This window comes from Mastomys coucha, unplaced genomic scaffold (assembly GCF_008632895.1).
Source record: "Mastomys coucha isolate ucsf_1 unplaced genomic scaffold, UCSF_Mcou_1 pScaffold23, whole genome shotgun sequence".
In the NCBI taxonomy this organism is placed as follows: domain Eukaryota; kingdom Metazoa; phylum Chordata; class Mammalia; order Rodentia; family Muridae; genus Mastomys; species Mastomys coucha.
This window is the reverse complement of record NW_022196906.1, coordinates 101,791,016-101,812,722: the sequence shown is the minus strand read 5'-3', so window position 1 is coordinate 101,812,722 and position 21,707 is coordinate 101,791,016. Positions and strand designations below refer to the sequence as shown.

At 52.9% G+C, this 21,707-nt stretch overlaps 3 protein-coding genes across 4 annotated transcripts in view; 2 read left to right on the top strand and 1 right to left on the bottom strand.

Annotated features, from left to right (window-relative positions):
• Positions 1 to 5,238, top strand: part of Bsn (bassoon presynaptic cytomatrix protein) — a 93,178-nt gene extending 87,940 nt beyond the window's left edge. For both annotated transcript variants that reach the window (XM_031343178.1, XM_031343179.1), the window contains one exon: positions 1,354 to 5,238. The gene's annotated coding sequence lies outside the window, so the exon portion shown is untranslated. The remainder of the gene's footprint in view (positions 1 to 1,353) is intronic.
• A 1,446-nt stretch (positions 5,239 to 6,684) lies between these two features.
• On the top strand, positions 6,685 to 16,041 carry Apeh (acylaminoacyl-peptide hydrolase). Its single transcript, XM_031343194.1, has 22 exons — positions 6,685 to 6,813; positions 6,889 to 7,021; positions 7,493 to 7,619; positions 8,174 to 8,267; positions 8,369 to 8,444; positions 8,535 to 8,698; positions 8,839 to 8,976; positions 9,074 to 9,165; positions 9,242 to 9,282; positions 9,364 to 9,485; positions 9,957 to 10,017; positions 11,096 to 11,193; positions 11,734 to 11,785; positions 13,149 to 13,237; positions 13,610 to 13,748; positions 14,213 to 14,296; positions 14,371 to 14,451; positions 14,938 to 15,026; positions 15,120 to 15,310; positions 15,398 to 15,500; positions 15,587 to 15,693; positions 15,777 to 16,041. The coding sequence occupies exons 1-22, from the start codon at positions 6,802 to 6,804 to the stop codon at positions 15,880 to 15,882; spliced, it is 2,199 nt and encodes a 732-aa protein (XP_031199054.1). The 5' UTR covers positions 6,685 to 6,801; the 3' UTR covers positions 15,883 to 16,041.
• Positions 16,042 to 16,463: 422 nt separating this feature from the next.
• Positions 16,464 to 21,560, bottom strand: Mst1 (macrophage stimulating 1). The gene is made up of 18 exons (XM_031345732.1): positions 21,518 to 21,560; positions 20,172 to 20,319; positions 19,981 to 20,093; positions 19,780 to 19,894; positions 19,559 to 19,695; positions 19,357 to 19,477; positions 19,150 to 19,268; positions 18,812 to 19,007; positions 18,540 to 18,670; positions 18,358 to 18,460; positions 18,098 to 18,234; positions 17,974 to 18,009; positions 17,786 to 17,894; positions 17,568 to 17,645; positions 17,249 to 17,395; positions 17,062 to 17,168; positions 16,824 to 16,963; positions 16,464 to 16,682 (listed from the first exon to the last, which is right to left on the bottom strand). Exons 1-18 carry the CDS (start codon positions 21,558 to 21,560, stop codon positions 16,521 to 16,523), a joined length of 2,142 nt encoding a protein of 713 aa, XP_031201592.1. The 3' UTR covers positions 16,464 to 16,520.
• Positions 21,561 to 21,707: the final 147 nt, after the last annotated feature.

The following is a 21,707-nucleotide window of genomic DNA, read 5'->3' as shown; positions in this document are numbered from 1 at the left end:
ATGTGTGGCAGGGTTTCTGCAGCAGCTGGAGCTGCCCTGGAGAAAGCAGTCATTGCTGGAGCCACGGGAAGGCACGGTGCCAGCAGCACTTCTGATGCTGAGTGGAACTGGTTGGCCTCAGAGACAGGCAGAGAGGAGCACAACTAAGCCGTGGCAGAGGAGCAGTGGCCGGAGCTATTTGGGCGGTCACCATAGGCCAAAGTGAAGACCTTGGGCTTTCTGCTACTGACTGCCACCCCAGTGCTGACAGCATGTCCCCTGCCTTCGCTGTAGGGTAGTGGACACCCCGCCATCCTCCCTCTCAGCTGGATGTTTTCCTGGCATTCCCTGGAACATACATAAAATCTCAAGTGGTACTCAGGGGAGGGTCAGAGGGGGGCAGCACATGGCCAGGACAGCACCCAGCCTGAGAACTACTAGGAAGGAAAGGCAACCCCCGTGTGCTTTGGTCCACACCTTTCCATAGTGTGGGCAGGCCACTGAGGCCCTGACTCTGTAATGAAGAGCTCCCGGGTTCCAGCCCTTGGCCAACATTTGGGCTAAGTGGTCAAAGCTGCTTCATATGCCCATCTCCTGGTGTCCTGTATGTCAGTTTCAGAGATGAGCTAAGAGATGCTGTCTTTTGAAACAAAACCCCACCTCCCTCACTCTCCCTGTTTGTTTGGTTTTTTTGAGACTGGGTCTCATTTGAAAGACTGACCAATCTGTAACTCAATATATAGAGACCAAGCTGACTTGTAGTGAGTCTCCTGCCTCCATTGCTTAAGGCTAGGGTTATGGATCTCCACTATCATACCTGGTTTCCTACACTCTTACAAAATAAATGTCAAGGGCCAGCAAGATGGCTCAGTGGGTAAAGATATTTGCTGCCAAAGCCCAACAGCCTGAGTTTACATCCTAGAATACAAATGGTAGAAGGGGAGAATCAACTCCCACAGTTTACCCTCTGACCTCCACATGCAGGCACATACACACAAACAAACATTTAAAAAAAAAAGTTGGACGTGGTGGCACATGCCCGTGCCATAGGCTAAAGTAGGAGGGTCATTCTAGTGTCACTTTGGGTGATGTAATGAGGACCTGTTGTCTCAAATGAGAGAGAAAGAAGTGAGGTCTCTTCCTGGAAATCTGGCTCTTCCTTCTCCCAGTCAGTCAGTCTTTCTGTGATCTTTAACTTGCACAAACACTAACCTCTCTATGCCACAATAGAATGGAAGCAGAAGCTGCCCACTGCACATGGCAATGCCTAAGAGCCATGTAAGGAGGGTGGCAAACTCTGCCCAGGGTTCTCAACAACAACAACAACAACGACAAAATCCTCTTTTCTTCTCTCCCTCTCTCCTCTTTTCAAAGCATCTACAAGCTGGCAAAACTTTGGCCCAAAGATTCACACCAGGTGGGCCCCAGCAGGCAGGCCTCAGCCAAGCATGAGAATGAAATGTTTTCTAACAGCAGCGACCTCTGTGAAGCATCTTCTGGAACAATGGGACCATTGGCTTGGGGGACCTTTCATGTCTTTCAAGAGACCCTGCCTTACTCAGGCCAGCCGTCCTTGGGAAAGGAGCCCTCCTCACCAGAACGTGGTTGCTTCTGTGGCTGTCTGCTGCTCTTCCGCAGCCTCCTGCGGCCTGTCCGTCCACCAGGCTTCCAATGCGTTATACACAGAGTTTGGGTGCACACTGCCCTCCCTCTAAGATGCCAGAAGTTTTTTCCACAGCCTTGGAGAGGGGCTTTGACTGAGGGCTGGGGCCCTGGGCTCCGATTCCTTCACATTCCAGCTGGCCCGGATCCCTCTGTGGCCATAAGGCCTTGCCCTCTTCACCCTGCCCTGTGGGTGACGCTGGAGCAGACCTCCACATGGCCAGCATGGGTTTGGGAAAACTTTACAAACATTAGGACCTAACACTGTCTCATCGCTGAAACAAGAGGCCATAGCACCGAAAAGCAGCGTGGGCACCGGCTGAGGCGTCTCCCAGCCCGTGGATGGCAGCGTAACTAGGCATGCCTGCCATCACCTTAAAGCCATCCCCCCAGCCATTGTGAGCACCCCAGCAACACCGCCATTGTCTCGACCAGCCGGCTCTCTGGCTCCTCATCTCTACACCTGGGGATTTCTTTTGATTTCAAGAACAGCCTTAATCATTCCAGTTTGATTTACATGTATACCTCATGAACTTTTTTTTTGTTTTATTTTTTCTCTCCCTTTCTTTTCTTTGCTTTTATCCCTTTGTCTCTCCCCCCTGACCCCCACCCTCCCAACCTCGTGACTGATGGTTCGGTTTCCTCTCTGCTCTGCCCCTGCTCAGCACAGGGAGAAATGTTGATTTAGAAGCAATAGCGGGCAGCAGGCCACCAAGAGCACAAACCCAGGGCGAGGTCTAGGGAGGCTCCTCAGCCCGCCTGTTTACTGTGCAATCCCAGTCTTCTTAAGCCATCAGCAGTGGGTGTGCTCAGAGCAGAGGAGCCAAGGGAAAGGTTCAGAGCTCTACGAGGTAAGGGGAGAATGACACTGTCCATCCATTCACCTGGTGGACTGGGCTACATGCCTCCCCAAAGCCCTCCCCTCCCTTGGAGGCTTCCCTTCATCTCGGGCCCAGCCACAAGTCTCATCTCTAATGTTCTATGCAATGAAATATAAACCCTCAAAGACAACTGTTAATATTTAATAAATTCCATGTTACATATAAGGAGTTAATTGCAAACACGCAGTTGAGAAACTGGATAGCTCTATCTACTCATACCATCACCCCAACCCACTCCTTGTCCCCACATTCTGTGTGTGTATGTGTGTGATAGAAAAAGCGAGAGCATGTGTGTGTGTGTGTGTGTGTGTGTGTGTATGCAGGCGTGCGTGTGTAAATTCTAAGTCTGTGGCATGTTTGACCTGTGGCAGGACTCGCTGCTTGCCAGGCGAGTCACCGCCTGTCTGGCAGTGGAGCATGCACAGCTCGAAGCTTCTTTGCACGATTTCATTCATTTTTAAATGCTCGACCTCTTGCTTGGAGTTCTTTCTGCCTCCAGACCTCTCCTTTAGGAGCGCTGACTTCGGGACATGCTAGTAAAGACTTGCCAGAGCTGCCCGCATGCGGCAGGCCATGGAGCAGGCCATGAGGCCCCAGGCACCTTGCAGTTTTTACCTGTGTACAGTAGCAGATAAAAACAAACCTTATAATAGACGCAGAGAGGAGCCGCACAGGACACATGTATATGAACATTCTGTGGTTTTGCTGTGGGATTTCTACTTGTATATCATTTTTCCCTCATATCCCAGGCCTGAGCCAAAAGAATCTGGTCACATCTTCCCAGTGGGGTACTGCTCAAGGGCAAAGCTGGGGTACACTTGTGGAGAGGCAGAAGCCAAGGGATCCTGGCTATGCCCTATGATTCCTAGATCTTGACTGACTCTGTTCTCTGTCTCTCCTTTCTGATGAGGAACCTCAAAGGACTATGATCCAAGAGATCTGGAATGGAGCCAGGGTCATAGGGTGCCCAGGGAGAGCTGGCTATGGCTGAAAATATCATTCAGAAAAAAAAAAAAAAAAAAAATTCACACAAATAACAGCTCCAAGCTGAGCTCAGAAGGTTTCTCAGAAGCAAAGCTTACTGAGGGGTCAGTGGAACCCTCTCCACATCTGCCCCAAGACTTGCCTCCTTGGAAGCATAAATATTAATGACACTGTTGGCAGTATCTCCCTCACTGGTCCAGGAGTGGGGCAGACAGTACCTGCCTGACCCCTAGAGTCTGGCCTGCCTCCAGAGAGCTTTGGTGTATAACATGCATTTCTCAGGGGTTCACGTTTCTCATGCTTTTTTACAAGGCTTATAAATCCTTTAGTGCGGGATCTTGTCCCACTGTTGGCAGCTGTGGATGGGACACTTCAAGCTGTGTTGGACTTAAGAGCCCGAGTTCCCAGGATTTAGCTTTCTTCACGCTATGGAATATCTCAGAGATCAAACTTGGGCTACATGGGGCCATCTCTATAAGGGCTGAAGAAGGCCATCTTTGAGGAACTCACAGGCCCAGGTGTGTACAGGATGTGTCCAGAGTCTAGATACCTGGGACCATGGCAGCATCCCTTTCCACTCAGTCAAGAGGCTGCACTAGGAGATGAGAGCAGTCAGGGTATCCACAGGTCAGCCTCTGGCAGCCAGCCCCCAGGCTCTAAAGTATTAACTTTACAGTGCATTTCTTTTCTGATATCTGCTACTCTATCCCTGACTGTGCCCACAGGACAGACCTTTGTCCCTTTGTGACTATGACTGCAGGAGTCTTCTAGGTCATATCCCTGGCCCCTGTGTTGGGGACACAGTAAGAAAAGGGTGCATCTTCAAATGGGTAAGAAGTCTCTGGGTAGAGTCCAGACCTCCTCCATTTTCCCCTCTCAGTGTCATAAGTAAGGGCACCTTCCTTTGCCCACCCAGGGCCTCAATACACTCACTTCATAGTGATGGTCCCCACACCATCTTCTTCCTACTCTTTGGGCAGGGTGAACGGTCTCAGGCCCCACATTGAGAGAACAGCCAGGGCAGCAATTCTGGCCTGTGTTCTGGAGCCTCTGGAGAATTTTCCAGGCAGGTCCTTTGCCATGAGAGTCCAGTCCTGTCCAACAGCCCTTCTCCTCCCATGCTGTAAATAATTTGTCAACATGGATTCCAACAGGGTTGGAGGGACAGATACAACCAACTGAAACTCTCTGGAGATGCCACCCCTGTCTCCCTGGGTGCCAGCACCCTGCTTACCATGTGCACTGGGTGGCACTGGAGAGCCATAGAAGTCGTGAGATACTGTATGTGTAAGCACATGTACATGAGTGTGTGTGTGTGTGTGTGTGTGTGTGAATGTGTGTGTGTGTGTGTGTTTGTGTGTGTGTGTTTGTGCACGTGCGCACGAGTCTCATTCAGCCTCTGGGGTCAAATCAACTCCTTTCAAGTGTGGTACCCTGGAGAGTGGTGGCCATCTACATTTTTCTCCTCTAGCTTCTATGTCTTGTTTTTGCTTTCCCACCCCTCCTCCTTCCCTCTCTCCTCCTTTCTGTGAGGGGGGAGAGTGCTGTACAGAGTCAGACAAACAAGTTTACATTGTAAGTGCAATGACCCGAGTCCTCCACATGACCTTGTGAATTGTGTGCCGTCCTCCTGTGCTCTGTGAGAACTCGTGGTACTTCAGTGTCCCTCCCCTGTACTGTGACAAGGTATTTCTGTGGTATCAGAATAAAAGGACTTGGTAGAAACAACCTCCAGGCCGTCTTGGGATGATTTCTGAAGTGGGGACACCTAGCCAAATTAGTAGATGCCAATGTTTGTGACAGTATTCTCCACGATTAAAGAAAAGAAAGATGATAAAGAGCAAAATTCCAGAAATGTTGTCACAATTGATGCTGAGTCAACACCAAGCCATTTAAAAATGACCCTCCAGGAAGGTGCAAAGGACTCCTAAGCCAATGGAGGTTCCACCAGACAGTTTTCAGGATCCTGGTTCCCAGGGGCTAGCTGCCTCCTGGTGCTCTCAAGCAAGCTTTACATCTGCCTGCCTTGTTCCAACCTCAGAATTTTTTTCATGGTTGAGACTTTAATCCTCATGAACAGTCAAGAATAGTTCAAGCTGGATGTCATAGTCCACACATTTAATCCCAGCTCTTGGGAGGCAGAGATAGGCGAGTCTCTGTGAGTGTGAGGCCAGGACTTTGTAGAGAAACTAAACAAATATAAGTCAAGCATCACTAGAAAATAAGCTACAGAGGTTAAACAAAGAGTATCAAGTTTGCCTCAGGTAAGAAAGCAAGCACTCATTCAAAGGTGAAACATCAGCCAGTCTCAAACTGTATGGAGGAGGGGGAGATACCCACTGTTGCCCAACAGCTCTTGCCCTCTGCTGTCACCTAAGTCAACCTAGTCCTGTGTCGTGTGCAGGAGACTGCCTGCCTAGGCTCTTCTTTTCACAGCAAGCTCGCTCATCGCTCTTAGGTGAAGTCTGACCCCACATCTGCCCTTGGAGTAGGCTGAGACACAGCCTGCTCACGATCGGCAGCAATGAGTCTCTGAGAAGGGCGGGTTAAGGCTGTAGCAACAGATAGCTTTAGGGGCAAGCCTGGTGATTGATAAGCCAGGGTGGCACCCAGAGAGTTCAGCACCGCCCTTTGCCCAGCGCCCCAAGGCTCCTCCCGGGAACCTGCTTTTCCCACTCCTAATCGCCTGGCTTGCAGTAGATGGGAAGAGAGCTGAAAGAGATCCCCGCGAGTGCCGCGCCCCACAACGTTCCGGTTTCAAGGACCCACTAGTCTCAGTGTTCGGTTCCCACCCTTTCCCCCCCACCTCCCCGCCCCTCATCCTTAAGGATCATTAGTGTTCCTCCGAAGCCCCGCCCTTCGACGCTCAAAACTTTCTGACCACTCAGCTTTCAGCTCACAATCGGCTGGAGTCCGGTCCTCTTTCCTTCACTCCTCCCAGACCTCCCTCTCCCCGAGACGTATAGCTCTGTATCCTGCTGCTATACGTCCGCCCTCACTCCTCGGATGCTTTCCCTCTCCAAAAATCCCAGGACTCGACTCCCCAATTCTGCCTCCCACTCGCCTAGTCCTCCACTGAATTTTCACTTGGTTCCCGCTCCTCCCCCCTCTGGGCGGCTCCCTCGTAGGCCCCGCCTTCTTACCATCTAGGCCCCGCCCCTGCCGACCGGCCGGAGCTTACTCAAGGCCCTGCGGGTCCCAGGTCGCCTCTGGATGTAGCGGAAACTGGGGACCGCCTTAGGCCCCGCCCCCGGAGCTTCACTTCCGGGACTTAGCTGCTACCGAAAGACCGACTATGGAGCGTCAGGTGAGGGCTCGGCCCGTGGCCCCCGTGGCCTCCGTAGCCCGGGCTGAGCCTGACCCTGGTGTGTCCCCTGCGCAGGTGCTGCTGAGTGAGCCCCAGGAGGCGGCAGCGCTGTACCGGGGCCTTAGCCGCCAGCCTTCGCTGAGCGCCGCCTGCCTGGGCCCGGAGGTCACCACGCAGTATGGGGGCCTCTATCGGACGGTGCACACTGGTGTGTAGACCGAGGGAACTGGGTGGCGACGGGCCGTGCATCCAGGTGGAGAGGCGGGCTGGAGGGCACAGTGCTTGACACGGGTTTGGAGAGGAAACCCAGCTGTAGTTCCTGTGTACAGGTGTTTTGGGGGCTGTGCTAGCCTTCCGGATTAATAATGCCCGTAAATGAGTTGAAAGTGTGAGAGTAAAAGTCAGATCTGAGTGCAAGGTGTGAACCTCGCAGGACTCTCCAGCCCTTACATTCTACAGGCCAACAGCAGCTATGTTGCCCTTAGAATTCGATGGTTGGTAGTGGATTCGCTCTGCCAGCTCAGGCTCTGGAAGCCTAGGCTTAGGTTATATTAAGTCAAGTGTTGTCCAGGCTATACTCAGGATGTCCGGAGACAGACTGGGAAAGGTAGGCCTTGATTGGTGGGCGGTGGTCTAAACTGGCCCAGACAAGTTGAGCAGCCTCCTGCCTCCCTTGCAGAGTGGACTCAGAGGGACTTGGATCGAATGGAGAACATCCGATTCTGCCGCCAGTACCTAGTGTTCCATGACGGAGACTCGGTGGTGTTTGCCGGGCCTGCGGGCAACAGTGTGGAAACCCGGGGGGAGTAAGTGTGACAGGAGGAGTTTGTAGACGAGACCACAGCCACCTGACGTCCTAGCCTCTCATAAATGCCGCCGTGTGTCCCTTAGGGTTGTCGAGCTCTGTGCCTGTCCCCTTCGGGGACAACTTTGGGTGGCTTCAGGGGAGTAAAGAACAAGGGGCCTGCTCCCTGAGAGCTAGTTTGGTCTCTGGAGACATGGCCTGATAAATATTAGAAGCCTCTTCCAAACTCCGTCCTAGGTCCCTGGGACTCTGCAAACAGTCAAGTCAGTAACCTAAGGGAGAGAGAGAAGGCCGGCTAGCTTGAGGCTGAAGTGCTTCATGGGCTGATGTGAGATCAGAGTCCCAGTTAGCTGAGAGATATGATAGTCTCTTGTGCTGCCTCTTCTGATTTTGTAACGCCAGACCAACCAAGACAGGCTTATAAAGAAAGGAAGGAAAGAGAGAGAGAGACAGACAGACAGACAGACTCATCTTAGGGCTTGTGACCAGTGAAGAGGGCAGCACAAGGTTTTTGGGGGGCTTGGCACCTTCCTGACTTGCAACCCCTGTTCTCAGGCTGCTGAGCAGAGAGTCTCCCTCAGGCACCATGAAAGCTGTGCTTCGCAAGGCTGGAGGCGCAGTCTCAGGAGAGGAGAAACAGTTCTTGGAGGTGAGTCTGCAAGGATGAGGTGGCAGGCAGTCGGTCACCTAGCGCCACAGGTGAGGATCTGTGGAGGGCGGGCAGGCAGCCTGATGCCCAGGTCTCCCCAGGTCTGGGAGAAGAACCGGAAGCTCAAGAGTTTCAATCTGTCCGCACTGGAGAAGCATGGGCCTGTTTATGAGGATGGTGAGGTGCCTGGCTGGTAAGCAGGCGGGGTGGGAAGAAGGGGCAGCTGTAGGGTTGGGCTCCCCCTAACCGTCCCTCCCCTGCACGCAGACTGCTTTGGCTGCCTCTCCTGGTCACACTCAGAGACACACTTGTTGTATGTGGCGGAGAAGAAGCGTCCCAAGGCTGAGTCCTTCTTTCAGACCAAAGCCTTGGACATCAGTGCCAGCGAGGATGAGATGGCCAGGCCGAAGAAGCCAGACCAGGCCATCAAGGTGCTTGTGGTGTGGCCAGGCCACGAAGGCCCTGCCGGGCAGCCCTGCACTGCAGCCAGTGGACCTGGGAGGCCCGAGTGTCTAGGAGGCAGGGCAGGGGTCTGTAGGCACCCTGGGCATTGAGCGGCCTCTGTTCTCAGGGAGACCAGTTTGTATTTTATGAAGACTGGGGAGAAACCATGGTTTCGAAAAGCATCCCTGTGCTCTGCGTGCTGGATATCGAGAGTGGCAACATCTCAGTGCTTGAGGGCGTCCCTGAAAATGTGTCCCCTGGTCAGGTCAGCAGTAACTTGGCCTGTACCCCTCCCGGAATCGGGGTCCCCTGCTTGAGCAATCACGTCTTGCTCAGACTTAACTTTGTGGTCTTGTTTACAGGCTTTCTGGGCCCCTGGTGACACCGGTGTGGTGTTTGTGGGCTGGTGGCATGAACCCTTCCGGCTAGGTATCCGCTACTGCACCAATCGCAGGTGAGGAAGTGGGTGGACCCGAGGGCCCTGATGGCCCAGCTGACCATGGAGCTGAGTGTCTCTCTGACCTTTCCAGATCAGCTCTGTACTATGTGGACCTGAGCGGGGGGAAGTGTGGTAAGTGTCTGGCGTCCGCATGGGCTTTCCTGACTGCTAGCCTTCCTCGGTCTATGTGATGCTCATGTTTCTGTGGCCTAGAACTACTCTCGGATGATTCCCTGGCCGTCTGTTCTCCTCGGCTGAGCCCAGACCAGTGTCGCATCGTCTACCTGCAGTACCCGTCTCTAGTCCCTCATCACCAGTGCAGCCAGCTCTGTCTGGTGAGCTGAAGGGGTTTGGGGTGGGAGGATGGTTTGCTTCTTATTGGGGAATGAGGGCTAAAGGGACAGTATCGTCTATCTCCCCCCCTCGGGGCCCTCTCCTGTCCTCAGTGGATCAGTGGCCTGACCCTTCAACATAGGACCTGGAGGCTTGCCTACTCTCAGGGCTCACCACCTCAAGGCTCTCCTCCAGCCACAGAGATGCTCGTCTCTTAGTTCATGTCTCCAAGTAGCCAGGCTCTGCGAGGAGCAGGGGCAGCGTTGGGGGTTAGACAGAGTCCATCCCCTGCACAAGGAGAGCTCTGGGTGGAAGTCCAAGAGACATGCCTATCTGAGACAAGTCCAGGCTCCCATAAAAGAGATAAATTAGCCCCCATCTCTCCCTAAGTTGTCACCCAAAGGGATAGCTAACAGAGCTCTGTGCCCTGAGATCCATGGCCTGGTGGGTTTGACCATCGCGCTCTCTTGCAGTATGACTGGTACACCAAGGTCACCTCAGTGGTGGTGGACATTGTACCTCGGAAGCTGGGAGGTAAGAGGTGCCTGACCGGGGACATCTGTAGGGCCCATAGTGCTGCTATGTATCCCTCCTACCTGGTTCCTTTGGAGGACTCTCTCTTGGCTCCTGCAGCCCCGTGCCCAGGCCCAACAGAGATAGAAGATGCTACTGTGGGTAGTAGCATGATAGAAAGTTCTTGGCTAGACCAAAACTAAGGTCAGAGTAGCCCAAGTTGGCTTGGGATGAGTCTCAGAACATACATTAGTTTGGAATGTTATACTTGAGAAGCACTGGGGCTGTGGGCTCTTTGTTAACTCTGTGCTCCGTTCTATCCCACCGGACCCCAGCAACCTTTGTCCGGTCTAAGTCAGCTGGTGCCCTGGAAAGGTGGCTTGTAGCTGTGAGGCTCCTCTCTCAACACCGGTTGCTGGGTGCTGGGAGCTCTGCCTGCAATCCTCAGGCATGGGGTGAAAGTCTTCTCTTCTCAAGCCACCCAGAAGGGTCCAAGGGTCCAAGGGTCCTGTGGGCAGGTCCAGTGGACAAAGTTGCAGGGATGCAGCCGTAATGTGGCTCAGTGGTAAAGCACATGGCTAGCACGTACAAAGCCCTGTGCTTGGTCCTTACTTAGCACACACCTTTAGTTTGCAAGGACACGATAGTAGGGACCTACTCTGAGCTTCAGCTCTGCCCATTAGCCGTGTGTCCAGTCAGTGCACTGGCCTCCATGAGTTTGTTTCATTTGTGGACAGTGTGCTTATGTCCACCTTCTGAGCTCCTGCGTGAGCTGCTGTACTCTGCACTGTGGTGGACAAACATGTTCTCTTAATAAGGTTAAGGCATTTAATGTTGCCAAAACCCCAAAGGGAACAACCAATAGGAAAGCATCGAGTTTGCTGCATGAGCTTGTTCTTCCTCTTGCCAATTCTGCCTCTTTGGGTCCTCCCCCTACCCCTCTTACTCAGTGAACTCCTCATTGCCAAGGGTACCGTCATGTCTAGGACTGGGATTCTACCACATATCTCAGGGGCCCTGGGTGAATTCCCCAACTTCATAGTTTCAATCCCCCAGACCTCCACTCTTAGATGCAGCTTAGGCCTTTCTGTCTTTGTAGAGAACTTTTCTGGGATCTTCTGCAGCCTTCTTCCTTTGGGATGCTGGTCAGCTGACAGCCAGAGAGTGGTCTTTGACTCGGCCCAGCGCAGTCGGCAGGTAAAAGCCCCTGATTGTGGGGAGAGGTAGGATCAACATCTGCCCTCTGATCATCTGCCGAGGAGTTTAGGACCTGGGGCAGAGTGAGTATATGGCCCTAGGGGAATGCCAAGCCAGAAAGTCTTAACTAGCCCCTTGAAGCCTTTTCTGCCTTCTGCTGGACTTGCTTTTCCTTAAGGGGACCAGATGTTCTGGTGCCCCACAGAAGAGGCCCAATCCTTGGGGCCATCTCTGAGATGGGTCCCTGAACACTTTGTAATGACACTTGATGGAGACCGGATGGGTCCTTGAGGGAAGATGTGCTGGAACGTGCCATGGTCCTTTGGGTATGATATTATTTGATCTCATACCCTTCCTTTCCTTGCCTGCGTGTATCCAGTACTTTGTGAAGGAACTGAATCTAGATCCAGGGTTCTCCCTGTTATACAGAGTTGCCATCACCATAGGCCAAAGTGTCCCTAAGCCAGCAGAAAGGAAATAGGGAGAGGCCCCAGAGGGTCATTGGATGTGATGCTTCAAGTGGTCTCCCCTCTGTTTAAGGACCTGTTTGCTGTGGACACCCAGACGGGCAGTGTCACCTCCTTGACAGCAGGTGAGCAGGACCTCTGCAGTAGGGTGACTGCAGGGCGGGGGATGGGCAGCCAGCTTAGGAAGGAGCTAGAACTTGACACGGGCTAGCAGTGCTATGCTCAGTCATTCTCACCACGGATGCTCCGCAGCCCTTGCCAGCAGTGCCCTGAGGAGCTAGCCAGGACACTACCTCTTTTCTCCGCTGCACTACTGCCTCCACACGCCCTGGCCCCAGAGCCCCACCCCTGTCCTAAGGTCTACAGACCTTTCTTACCAAGCTATTACAGCCATCCACTGCCTGCCCAAACCCTGGAGAAACCCCACTGCCCAGCAATGCCACACTTCTTAATAGTGGCACTCCCTATGAGGCTTTTGGGGACCAGTTTTATTCAAACCACTACAGATGCCAAAGTTCTAATTCTACATCTCTGACTTAGGACATAGGTCATTACTAGGGTGTTTCCCTAGCATATACAAAGTCTAGTGCACATAAGTAAATAATAATAACAACAACACTGGGCAGTGGTAGTGCATGCCTTTAATCCTAGCACTTGGGAGGCGAAGGCAGGCGGATTTCTGAGTTCGAGGCCAGCCTGGTTTACAGAGTAACTTCTAGGACAGCCAGGGCTACACAGAGAAACCCTGTCTCAAAAAAAAATAAATAAATAAAATAAAAATAATAATAGTAATGAATGACAAACTTTTGACCAGTCCCCCTTCCCCCACCCAGTTTCTTGGGCTAAGGCTGTCATCCTTCCACACCATAGTCACTGGAGTAGGTAGAATGCTTTGGTAGCTTTCTGTGTCCTTAGGTTTGGCCCTTCCTTTTTTTGTTTGTTTGTTTGTTTGTTCATTTGTTTTTTACAGCCCTGGCTGTCCTGGAACTCACTCTGTAGACCAGACTGGCCTCGAACTCAGAAATCTACCTGCCTCTGCCTCCCAAGTGCTGGGATTAAAGGCATGCGCCACCACCGCCTAGTGGTCTGGTAATTCTTGAGCATAGCCTGTGTCTGTTGGATGAACAGGAGGCTTACCCAGGACATGTGTAGTTAGGTGTGCCTCTCAGGGTTAAAGGTAGAAAACTGGCCAGTTGTGGTGGCGCACGCCAGTAGGATTTGCTGAAGGAGGCAGACGCAGGAGGATCACGAGTTTGAGGCCAGCTTGGGCTACACATTTTCGGGCGGTGGTGGCACATGCCTATAATCTCAGCACTTGGGAGGCAGAGGCAGGCGGATTTCTGAGTTCAAGGCCAGCCTGGTCTACAGAGTGAGTTCCAGGACATCCAGGGCTACACAGAGAAACCCTGTCTCAGAAAAACTTAAAAAAGAAAAAAAAAAGAAAACTGGTGGCCCCTGCCCGGCACTTATATCATCTGCTTCCTCTAGAGGGATCGGCAGGAAGCTGGAAGCTGCTTACAATTGACAGAGACCTTATGGTGGCCCAGTTCTCCACACCCAATCTGCCCCCAAGCCTGGTGAGTGTTGTGGGTCCCAGGCTAGAAGACAGGACTTACAAGCTTCCATGCCATAGATCTGAACCCAAAGCCTGACCATGGTTGGTCAGCATGTAGAAGGGCAAAGACGACTGGGCTCCAGCCTAGCCTATAGTTCTTTGGGCTCGTGAGTAGGAACCAGGGGCTAACATTTGCACCGTCCTGAACAATGTGCCTACAGAAGTGCCCAGTCACTTATTATTAGAGTCCAGGGAGACAGGGAAACCTAGAAACCAAGAAATGTGGTAGGGCTAGGGGTGGTCCAGATGTCTACTGGCATATACTACTCAACAGGAATTTATGCTGTGCTCTTTAGAGCTTGCCCACCTGTGACACTTTCCTTCCCTTTGGCAGAAAGTTGGGTTCCTGCCTCCTGCTGGGAAGGAGCAGTCTGTGTCATGGGTGTCCCTGGAGGAGGCTGAACCTATTCCTGACATTCACTGGGGCATCCGAGTGCTACACCCACCTCCAGACCAAGAGAATGTACAGTATGGTGAGCTGGGCCAATGGCAGATGAGCACCTTCTCCAGATCCCGGCACACAACACAGTGGTGACCCTTCCTAGCTCACATTGCAGGCTTTCTAGGATGTCCTCTAAAAGGTTTTCTGATCTTAGGGTCATGGGGAGTAGTGTCCAGAGATCTGAGTACCTGCTGTGGTTATCAGCACCGGGTCCTGCCAGGGCATATCATCTGTGGTCAGGAAATTAAGGGGTTAAAGGAAACAGGCCACACACAAGGATTATATGACTACACCAGAATGTTATCCTGTCAGACAAAAGGGCTCTCTGACAGGCAGAAAAGTGCACAAGCTTTAGGGGGCTCCATGTGTCATGTGTGAGCTGCCTGTGAGCTACCTTGGCTAGGCCTCTGTTTTGCCATACTGCAGATGGGCCTTGGTTGAGGGAGCCTTTGTGAAGTAGCACTGGTCTTGCTGACTGCTGCCTTCTCCCTGCAGCTGACCTTGACTTTGAAGCAATCCTTTTGCAGCCCAGCAACCCTCCAGACAAGACCCAGGTCCCCATGGTAGTCATGCCCCATGGTAGGTATTTACCTAAGAGCCCTCCCTCCCTACCCCTCCTAGCTGGTCTTCCACCCTCTGCTTCCTGTCTGCAGGGGGACCCCATTCATCCTTTGTCACTGCCTGGATGCTGTTCCCAGCCATGCTTTGCAAGATGGGCTTTGCAGTACTACTGGGTAAGTAAGAAAGGACCTGCAGTCCCACTGGAGTTCCATGAAGTGGCCTTGGCTGTATGTGCTTTTCTATGGTGTACATACTCTTTAGAAACTGCTACTGGGCTGGACAATGGCGCCACATTCCTTTATCCCAGCACTTGGGAGGCAGAGGCAGGTGGAGCTTTGAGTCCAAGATCAGCCTGGTCTATAGACTGAGTTTCAGGACAGCCAGGGCTACATAGAGAAACCCTGTCTTCAAAACAAAACAAAACTACTACTAGAAATTGCCCTGACCTAGCCACTGGCTTCATAACCTGTGATCATGTGGATTAACTTGAAGCTTCCATGGAGAGGATGCTGTGGTGTCTGGGAAGCAGATTGCTCCTATCTCTTGGCTACTTCCCCTTGACAGCATGTGATGCAGCTGGTCCTAGAGCCTACTTCACAGATACATGGAATGGGGTTGAGGGCTGAGAACATCACCTGACTATCTTGCCTCACTTTTAGTGAACTATCGTGGCTCCACTGGTTTTGGCCAAGACAGCATCCTTTCCCTCCCAGGCAATGTGGGCCACCAGGATGTGAAGGATGTCCAGGTAGCCGGGTGCTGGGCTCCTAGACAGGGAGGGTGGAGTCCCGGCCTTCAGCTGGCAGTGGGCGAGCTGTGGCATCCTCTGCCCACACTTTAGTTTGCAGTGCAGCAGGTGCTCCAGGAGGAACACTTCGATGCAAGACGTGTGGCCCTTATGGGTGGTTCCCATGGTGGGTTCCTCTCCTGCCACCTGATTGGTCAATACCCAGAGACCTACAGTGCCTGTATAGCCCGGAACCCAGTAATCAACATTGTCTCCATGATGGGCTCCACTGACATCCCTGATTGGTAAGTGCGCATTAAAAGTCCCTGCTCTAACTTCCACCCCATATTTCCAGGGAAATCCTGCAGTCTGAATCTTTTGGTCTTTTATAGGTGTATGGTGGAGACTGGCTTCCCTTATAGCAACGACTGCCTGCCAGACCTGAATGTGTGGGAGGAGATGCTGGATAAATCACCCATCAAGTACATCCCTCAGGTACCCAGGTATTCTTGTGTGTGCCACCCATTCCTCCGGAATCCAGAGCTCAGCTCACCACAGTTCCTTGCCTCCTATGCACCTAGGTAAAGACACCAGTGTTACTGATGCTGGGCCAGGAGGACCGGCGTGTACCCTTCAAGCAGGGAATGGAGTATTATCATGCCCTTAAGGCCCGGAATGTGCCTGTCCGGTGAGTGTCATGAATAATTTGGGCAGCTGGTGGCAGGTAAACAGGACAGGACCCTCCAATGTCCTGTGTTGCTGCTCATACAGGCTCCTGCTGTATCCCAAGAGCACCCATGCACTATCAGAGGTGGAGGTGGAATCAGACAGCTTCATGAATACCGTGCTTTGGCTGCACACACACTTGGGCAGCTGAAGCCCTGTCGTTCTTTGTGAGCTGGACAGTCTGTCTTGCACTTTGCTCTTGGTAAGCTCCAGGATCTGGCAGAACCGCCAAGAGGTTTCCTGGGCTCTGGACTCCAGATGAGTGGGCAGAGGACTATGGACTCCATATCATAATAAAGGAGGACACAGAGCCTGGTTTGTGCTGGGACTTTATACCAAGCCGTCCCCAACCCCAGACTCTACCTTGGGGTTCAGAAACCCTAGGTCTTGAGTTTGATATCCACAGTGGATTCATCTCTGTCATCTGACAGAAGCCGCGAGAGACTCAGCCCCTGCCCGTCCTAGCCAAATGGGACTGGTGCAGACCAACATAGCTCTTTCTGCTCTGATCCTATGTGCTGGAAACTTGTGCACTATCCTTGCATTCCCAGGAGTGCCTCTGGAAGATGGTGGCACCCTGCCCACCCACAGTACACAACTTTTGAAGTCGTTCTGGGATCAGAGCACCTAGCCTAGAGTGTGCTGGTCTTAAGCCACACAGCCTCTTGCAAGGAGTCACCAACTCATTCCCTAGAAACAGAGACTCGGAAGCACTCTGTACAGACATAGAGAAAAGGCGCTTTATGTTTGATGAGAGGTCTTGTCATCTCTAAGGGATCAAAAGCAGGCCTACCCCAGCTGCATGACCTTGTTAATCCAGTCCACAAACACAGACACACGTGTGAAGACAGCTGGCCAGCGGGGCCGTGCACACACTCTGTTCGGGATGATGAGTCCTTGTAGGACCCAGCAGTCATGGGTATAGCAGGCAAGTGGGCCCCCGTAGTCACCCTAGCAGGCAGAAAAACGGGTGAAGGTTCTGGACCTTGCCAATGACTAACCTCCCCTGGCATCCTGCCCCCTTGGTCATCAAGTACTATCGCTCCAGCTTCCAACCCCTTCCCAGGCTGGCCCAGGAGCTCTCCCACTGACCTCACAAGCCCCCGCAGGGACCAGCAGTCCCTCCGTGCATATCTCACTCTCTTGTATGTGTCCTCGGTACTTCCTGTTACATTCCTGGTTGGAGATGACCTTCATCGAGGCCACATGAAGGACTGTGTTATTGCTTGTACCTGGAGTGCAAGCAATGATAAGGAGAGGATCCTTGAGCCAAAACTAGTGCTGGGCCTCCTGGCCTGTAGCAGCCCATGTTTAGGCACTGTGCTCTTACCGTTGGATTCACCCCAGCCTGCGATCTCACACTTGGTCCCTGGAGGTACCACATACTGTTCAGGGGGCAGGCAAATCCGAGCCACGTGATGGTTCAAGATCACAGGTCTTTAGCGGGAACGAGGGTATTTAGGACCTATGACCACAAGGCCAGCCCTGCCTCACACCCTCTCAACTTGTCCACATACCTCTCTAGCTTGAGCAGAACAAGTTGGGAGCCTGCAGGTCCACACACTGCCTTGGCCACTGGGACCCTCTGCAGATTTGCCTCTCCAGGCTGTGGGTTCTGGTTAATTGTACCCAACCATACCTCATACCCTGTGAGAGGATCATGGCTGGGAGAGAGAGACCCTGCTAGATCATTCTTGACTCCTAACCAGCTGTCCCAATTGAGTTGGCTTGTTGGCTTGTTGAACTGACTGGGCTGGTGCGGACACACAATGGCAAGGAGAAGTAGGATGAAGGTAGGCTAGGAGTCCCCAGTCCCTAAACCCAAGGAAGGCTCACCATGACCAGATGCATTGCCGGGCGGTCAGTACCCACTGCTCCTTCACTAGAGAACCCCCACAGAAATGCTGGCCCTGTCTAGAGGAGTAAAGATTAGGACACATGTTAGACTGTCATTTTTGGCAAAGACCTTTTGATACAAGGCCAGGTATCCATCTTCTACTGATATAACCACAGTTTACAGCCTCAGCTCCTTGAGATAAGCACATAGGCCTCACCGATTCCGCAAGCTGACCGTCCACGGTGAGTTCCCAGGATGGCCCCCCACCACACGAAGTTTATTACTCTTGTCAACTCTCTTGCCACACTTTTCAAACTGCACCTGGTCTGGGGGTGGGGCAGGATGAAACCTTCAGTGAGGGTCAGGGTCAAAGATGTTATACCCACAACTGGCCCAACCCCATACCTGGGGGATCCAGAATGGATGGTGGCTGGTCATCATCTGCAAGAACAAGTTAACTCAGGTTAAAGGAGCCAGTCTGTGGAGGTGAGGTCTAAAACCCAGACAAGGGGAAGTCTTAAGTACTCACCACAGCGTTGTAGGGCACAGTAGTCAAACAGGGTCTCTGGATCCAAAGTATAACACCAGGGCCCATGGCTGTCCCCATCCGGATTCCTGCAGAAGTTTGCCTCCAGTCCCGCCTGTGGTGCTGAAGTGGGTGTGAATCTAGACGTAGGGGCAGGAGGTAGGGGCACATAGCAGGCCAGTCAGACCCTCTTTAGGGTCACAAGAACTTAAGGTATTCCGGCCTAGAGTTAAGGCCCTATCTGGCTATGTGCACATACTCACTGCGGCTTGTGTGGTGTCTCTGAGGACCAGTGCTGGCACTGAACGCCCTTGCGGGTCTTGCTGACTGAGCCGCGATACTGTTCACCTGAGCCGTGGTAACAGCCTGTGGTGGGCAGGCAAGAGCGGTGGTCAGCCCTGGGTTGATTCCTGCCCAGGGTCTGTACCCCCTGCTCCAGCCTCACCCTCTGGCACCACTTCTTCAGTGCAGCGTGGGATCTGGTGGCAGAAGGCCACGCGCAAACCAGGTCGAGACGTGAAGCACCAAGGCGCCTCGGAGCCATCAGGATTCCGACAGAAATTCTCACGAAGGTCCCTGAGTAGTCACTTATCGCGAGTGGGGTCCCACCCAGCCCACCAGCCAACCCCCAGCAGGCTGGAACCTCTGGCTCCGCCCCCAGGTCCCACCTTCCTCCACCCACAGGTGCACTCTCCCTGCTCCGGCCTATCACCTCACTTGCAAGCATATTTCTCTGGCACAAAGCGGTGCTGGTGCGGCTTCTGCGCATCCCACCGCTGGCAGGGCACGCCCGCAGAGGTGGTGTTGGTTGTGCCTCGATAGTCTTCACCTTTTCCGCGGAAGCAGTTTAAAGCCTTGTCCTTGTTGCGCCGCTGTGACTTGGATCCTTTGATGGTCGGAGGCAGGTTGGGCCCTGCCCGAAAGCTGGAATTGGTCTCTGGTGTTCGCAGGCTTTGCTCTCTACCCACGCCTAGCTTCCCTAGTACCTCTCCCAGTTGAACCGCGCCTGCCAGTTTTTTCCAAGTTCCTTCCTAGGCCCTGTCCCTGCAGCCTACCGCAACTGGGCAGGTCGCAGAATTCTCTCTCAACATTCGGGTCTGTGGTGTAGCACCAGGGCCGCTCAGATCCATCGGGATTACGGCAATAGTTGTCTTTCAGAGCTTTGTCTAGGAACCTTGGAGCAGTAACAAGACTCTTGGGACTCAGGCCCCGTCCCAGTGGAGCTGAGCCCCACCCCCAGCATAAGGATTCTGCCTACATACTTTTCAGGCTGGAAAGAATGCGAGTGGGGATGCTGCAGGTCCCAGCGTTGACACTCCCGCCCTGATTCTGTAATGTCTACTTCGCCGCGATAATCCTCGCCGTTGCACAAAACACAAACAGCTGGAAACAGGGCCAATTCACTTCTAGGTGGGGACAGGCCTATCACTCTCTCCTTATGCTTGACTGACCCCAGCTGCTTACCTTCCCTGCAGGATTTGATGCCGCAGCTCTGATAACGCACACTGTGGTTTGTGGTGTAGCACCAAGGACCTCTGGGGTCCCCATCAGGGTTCCGACAGAAGTTCTCTTCCAGGCCATTCTTTGGTGTGGGGGTATACCTGTAGACAGAGATTCTTACTACAGTATATGCTGGGGGAATTCTGCCTCAGGCCTAACGGTCTGACCTTAAGTGTCTGGCTCACTTGTGGTCATTGGGGAACCTGTGGCTCCAGGCTTGGCAGGGCAGGCCATCAGCTGTCCTGGCCACAGTGCCCCGGTAGCTGACCCCATTGTCCATAATGCAGGTCCGTACATAGTCTGGAAGCAATAGAGGAAGGTCAACGGGGGCTGAGGCTTCCTGGCCCCTGTTACTCACCCTGTTTCCCCTCCTCACTACCACTTGCCTTTCTTCTGGAAGAGATCACACAGACTGGAGTGACGTAGCTGTGTGTGCAGTGAGTGCTGAGTCCAGGGCAGCAGCTGGCAGCCATGGCTGCTCACATTGTAGTGGAAGGCTCTGGGGAGCAGACACAAGGCTAACTGGCAACCCAGATTCTCAGCCCCCCAGCCACAGCTAGGCTGCTTAGCCACTCACCGACAGTCCAGAAGGGGCCCACAGCGCCTAGCACACTCCTCAGCATCTGCCACATCCTCCTGCCATGGCCCCGGCACCACTGTATGTAGCAGGTTCCTTAACTCTGTGCCCCGAAGCAGCTGGAAGTCATTCAGTGGTGATCGCTGCCCTGCATGATGGGCGTGGGAAAATGATGTGTGTATTAGTACAGATATTTTAACATGCCCTATCTTTTGTTCATTTAGGGAATCTAATACAAAATCCTTGGGGTGGACCTTGTGTATATCTTCAAGGGTCAAGCTAATCCCTCCATACCCAGTGAGCTGGGGAGGCAGGCCCAGATACAGGAAGTATTTATTACCAGTCTGCTAGGAGGCCTGGCATTGAGCTCTGGTCTAATACATCCACTCCATGAGAATTTGGGTGATGGTGTTGGCCCTATGACACTTGCCCCTTCTTGCCCCTCAGATGACAATCTTTGGGCTTTGAGCTAAGACACTCTCTGGGGAAGGCCCTTCAGCATTCTGACACCAAGTCTGGCCTCTCACCAGACGAGGCCTAAGTTGTAGTGATGCAATTAGGCTTGGGAACCATGCCTTCTGGGTTGGATAGTTTCTCTGGTTGAAGGACTGCCTCTGTGCTACAGTATGTCCTGATGTAGTCCTGATTAGACCGTTTATATTCGAATTCCCAAGCCCTCTCAGCTCTGCTCATCAGGCCAAGGTCACTGATCCCTGCCCCAAAGAAAAGTAAACTCTTAGTGAGAATAGTTATATAGACCCGGGGTGAACTCCCTCCTGAAGGCAAATTGGGATCAGGGTGGGTGACACTCACCAAGAGCCCATGAACACTGTGCCAGAATCAGCAGAAGTGAGAGCCACCCCATTCTCCTAAGCTGGAGGCTGCACTGTGACCCACCACAGCCCCATCCCGGAAATTGTGAAATCTGTCCCTTCAGGATTGGGTGACTCTGGCTCCACACCCCCCTCTCTGAACCTGCGTGGACCTGACTGACACCGGGTGACGATTGCTAGGTGGAGCCTAGGCTTGAGGGCTAGGTCCATCTCACTGCAGCTAGATCCCCCAGAGGCCTCTCTTCGTGGTAGGCAGGACTTAGGGGGGTTCTGTGTGGAAACATTAGGCACCCCTGAGGCAGAGCCCGCCTTCTCTATGCAATCATCAGTCTAGCCAAGATCACTCCATTGGTCTTCCTACCACCATTTATCCCTGAGGTCACCTGTTGTTGCTACAGGTGCTCCAGAAGTTGCATGAAGTCCCCGGTGCCTGCTTTACGGTAGCGGTGTGGTGCCCATCACAGTAGTCAGGTGATTACATTTATAAAGTGAAAAACTGAAATTCTCAGTTACACTGGTCACACGTCAAAAGTTTAGTGACCACAGTGGCTGCCATCCTGCTGACACTTCTATGCCAAAAGACTCTGCTAGTAGCAGTTGCCAACATTTTCCGGCACCCGGATTATACTTTTCTGGGCCCCAGTTTCTTCCTGTAAAGCGAGGACCGTAATTTCCCCAGCCCTAAAGCTGCCTCTCCCTGCTC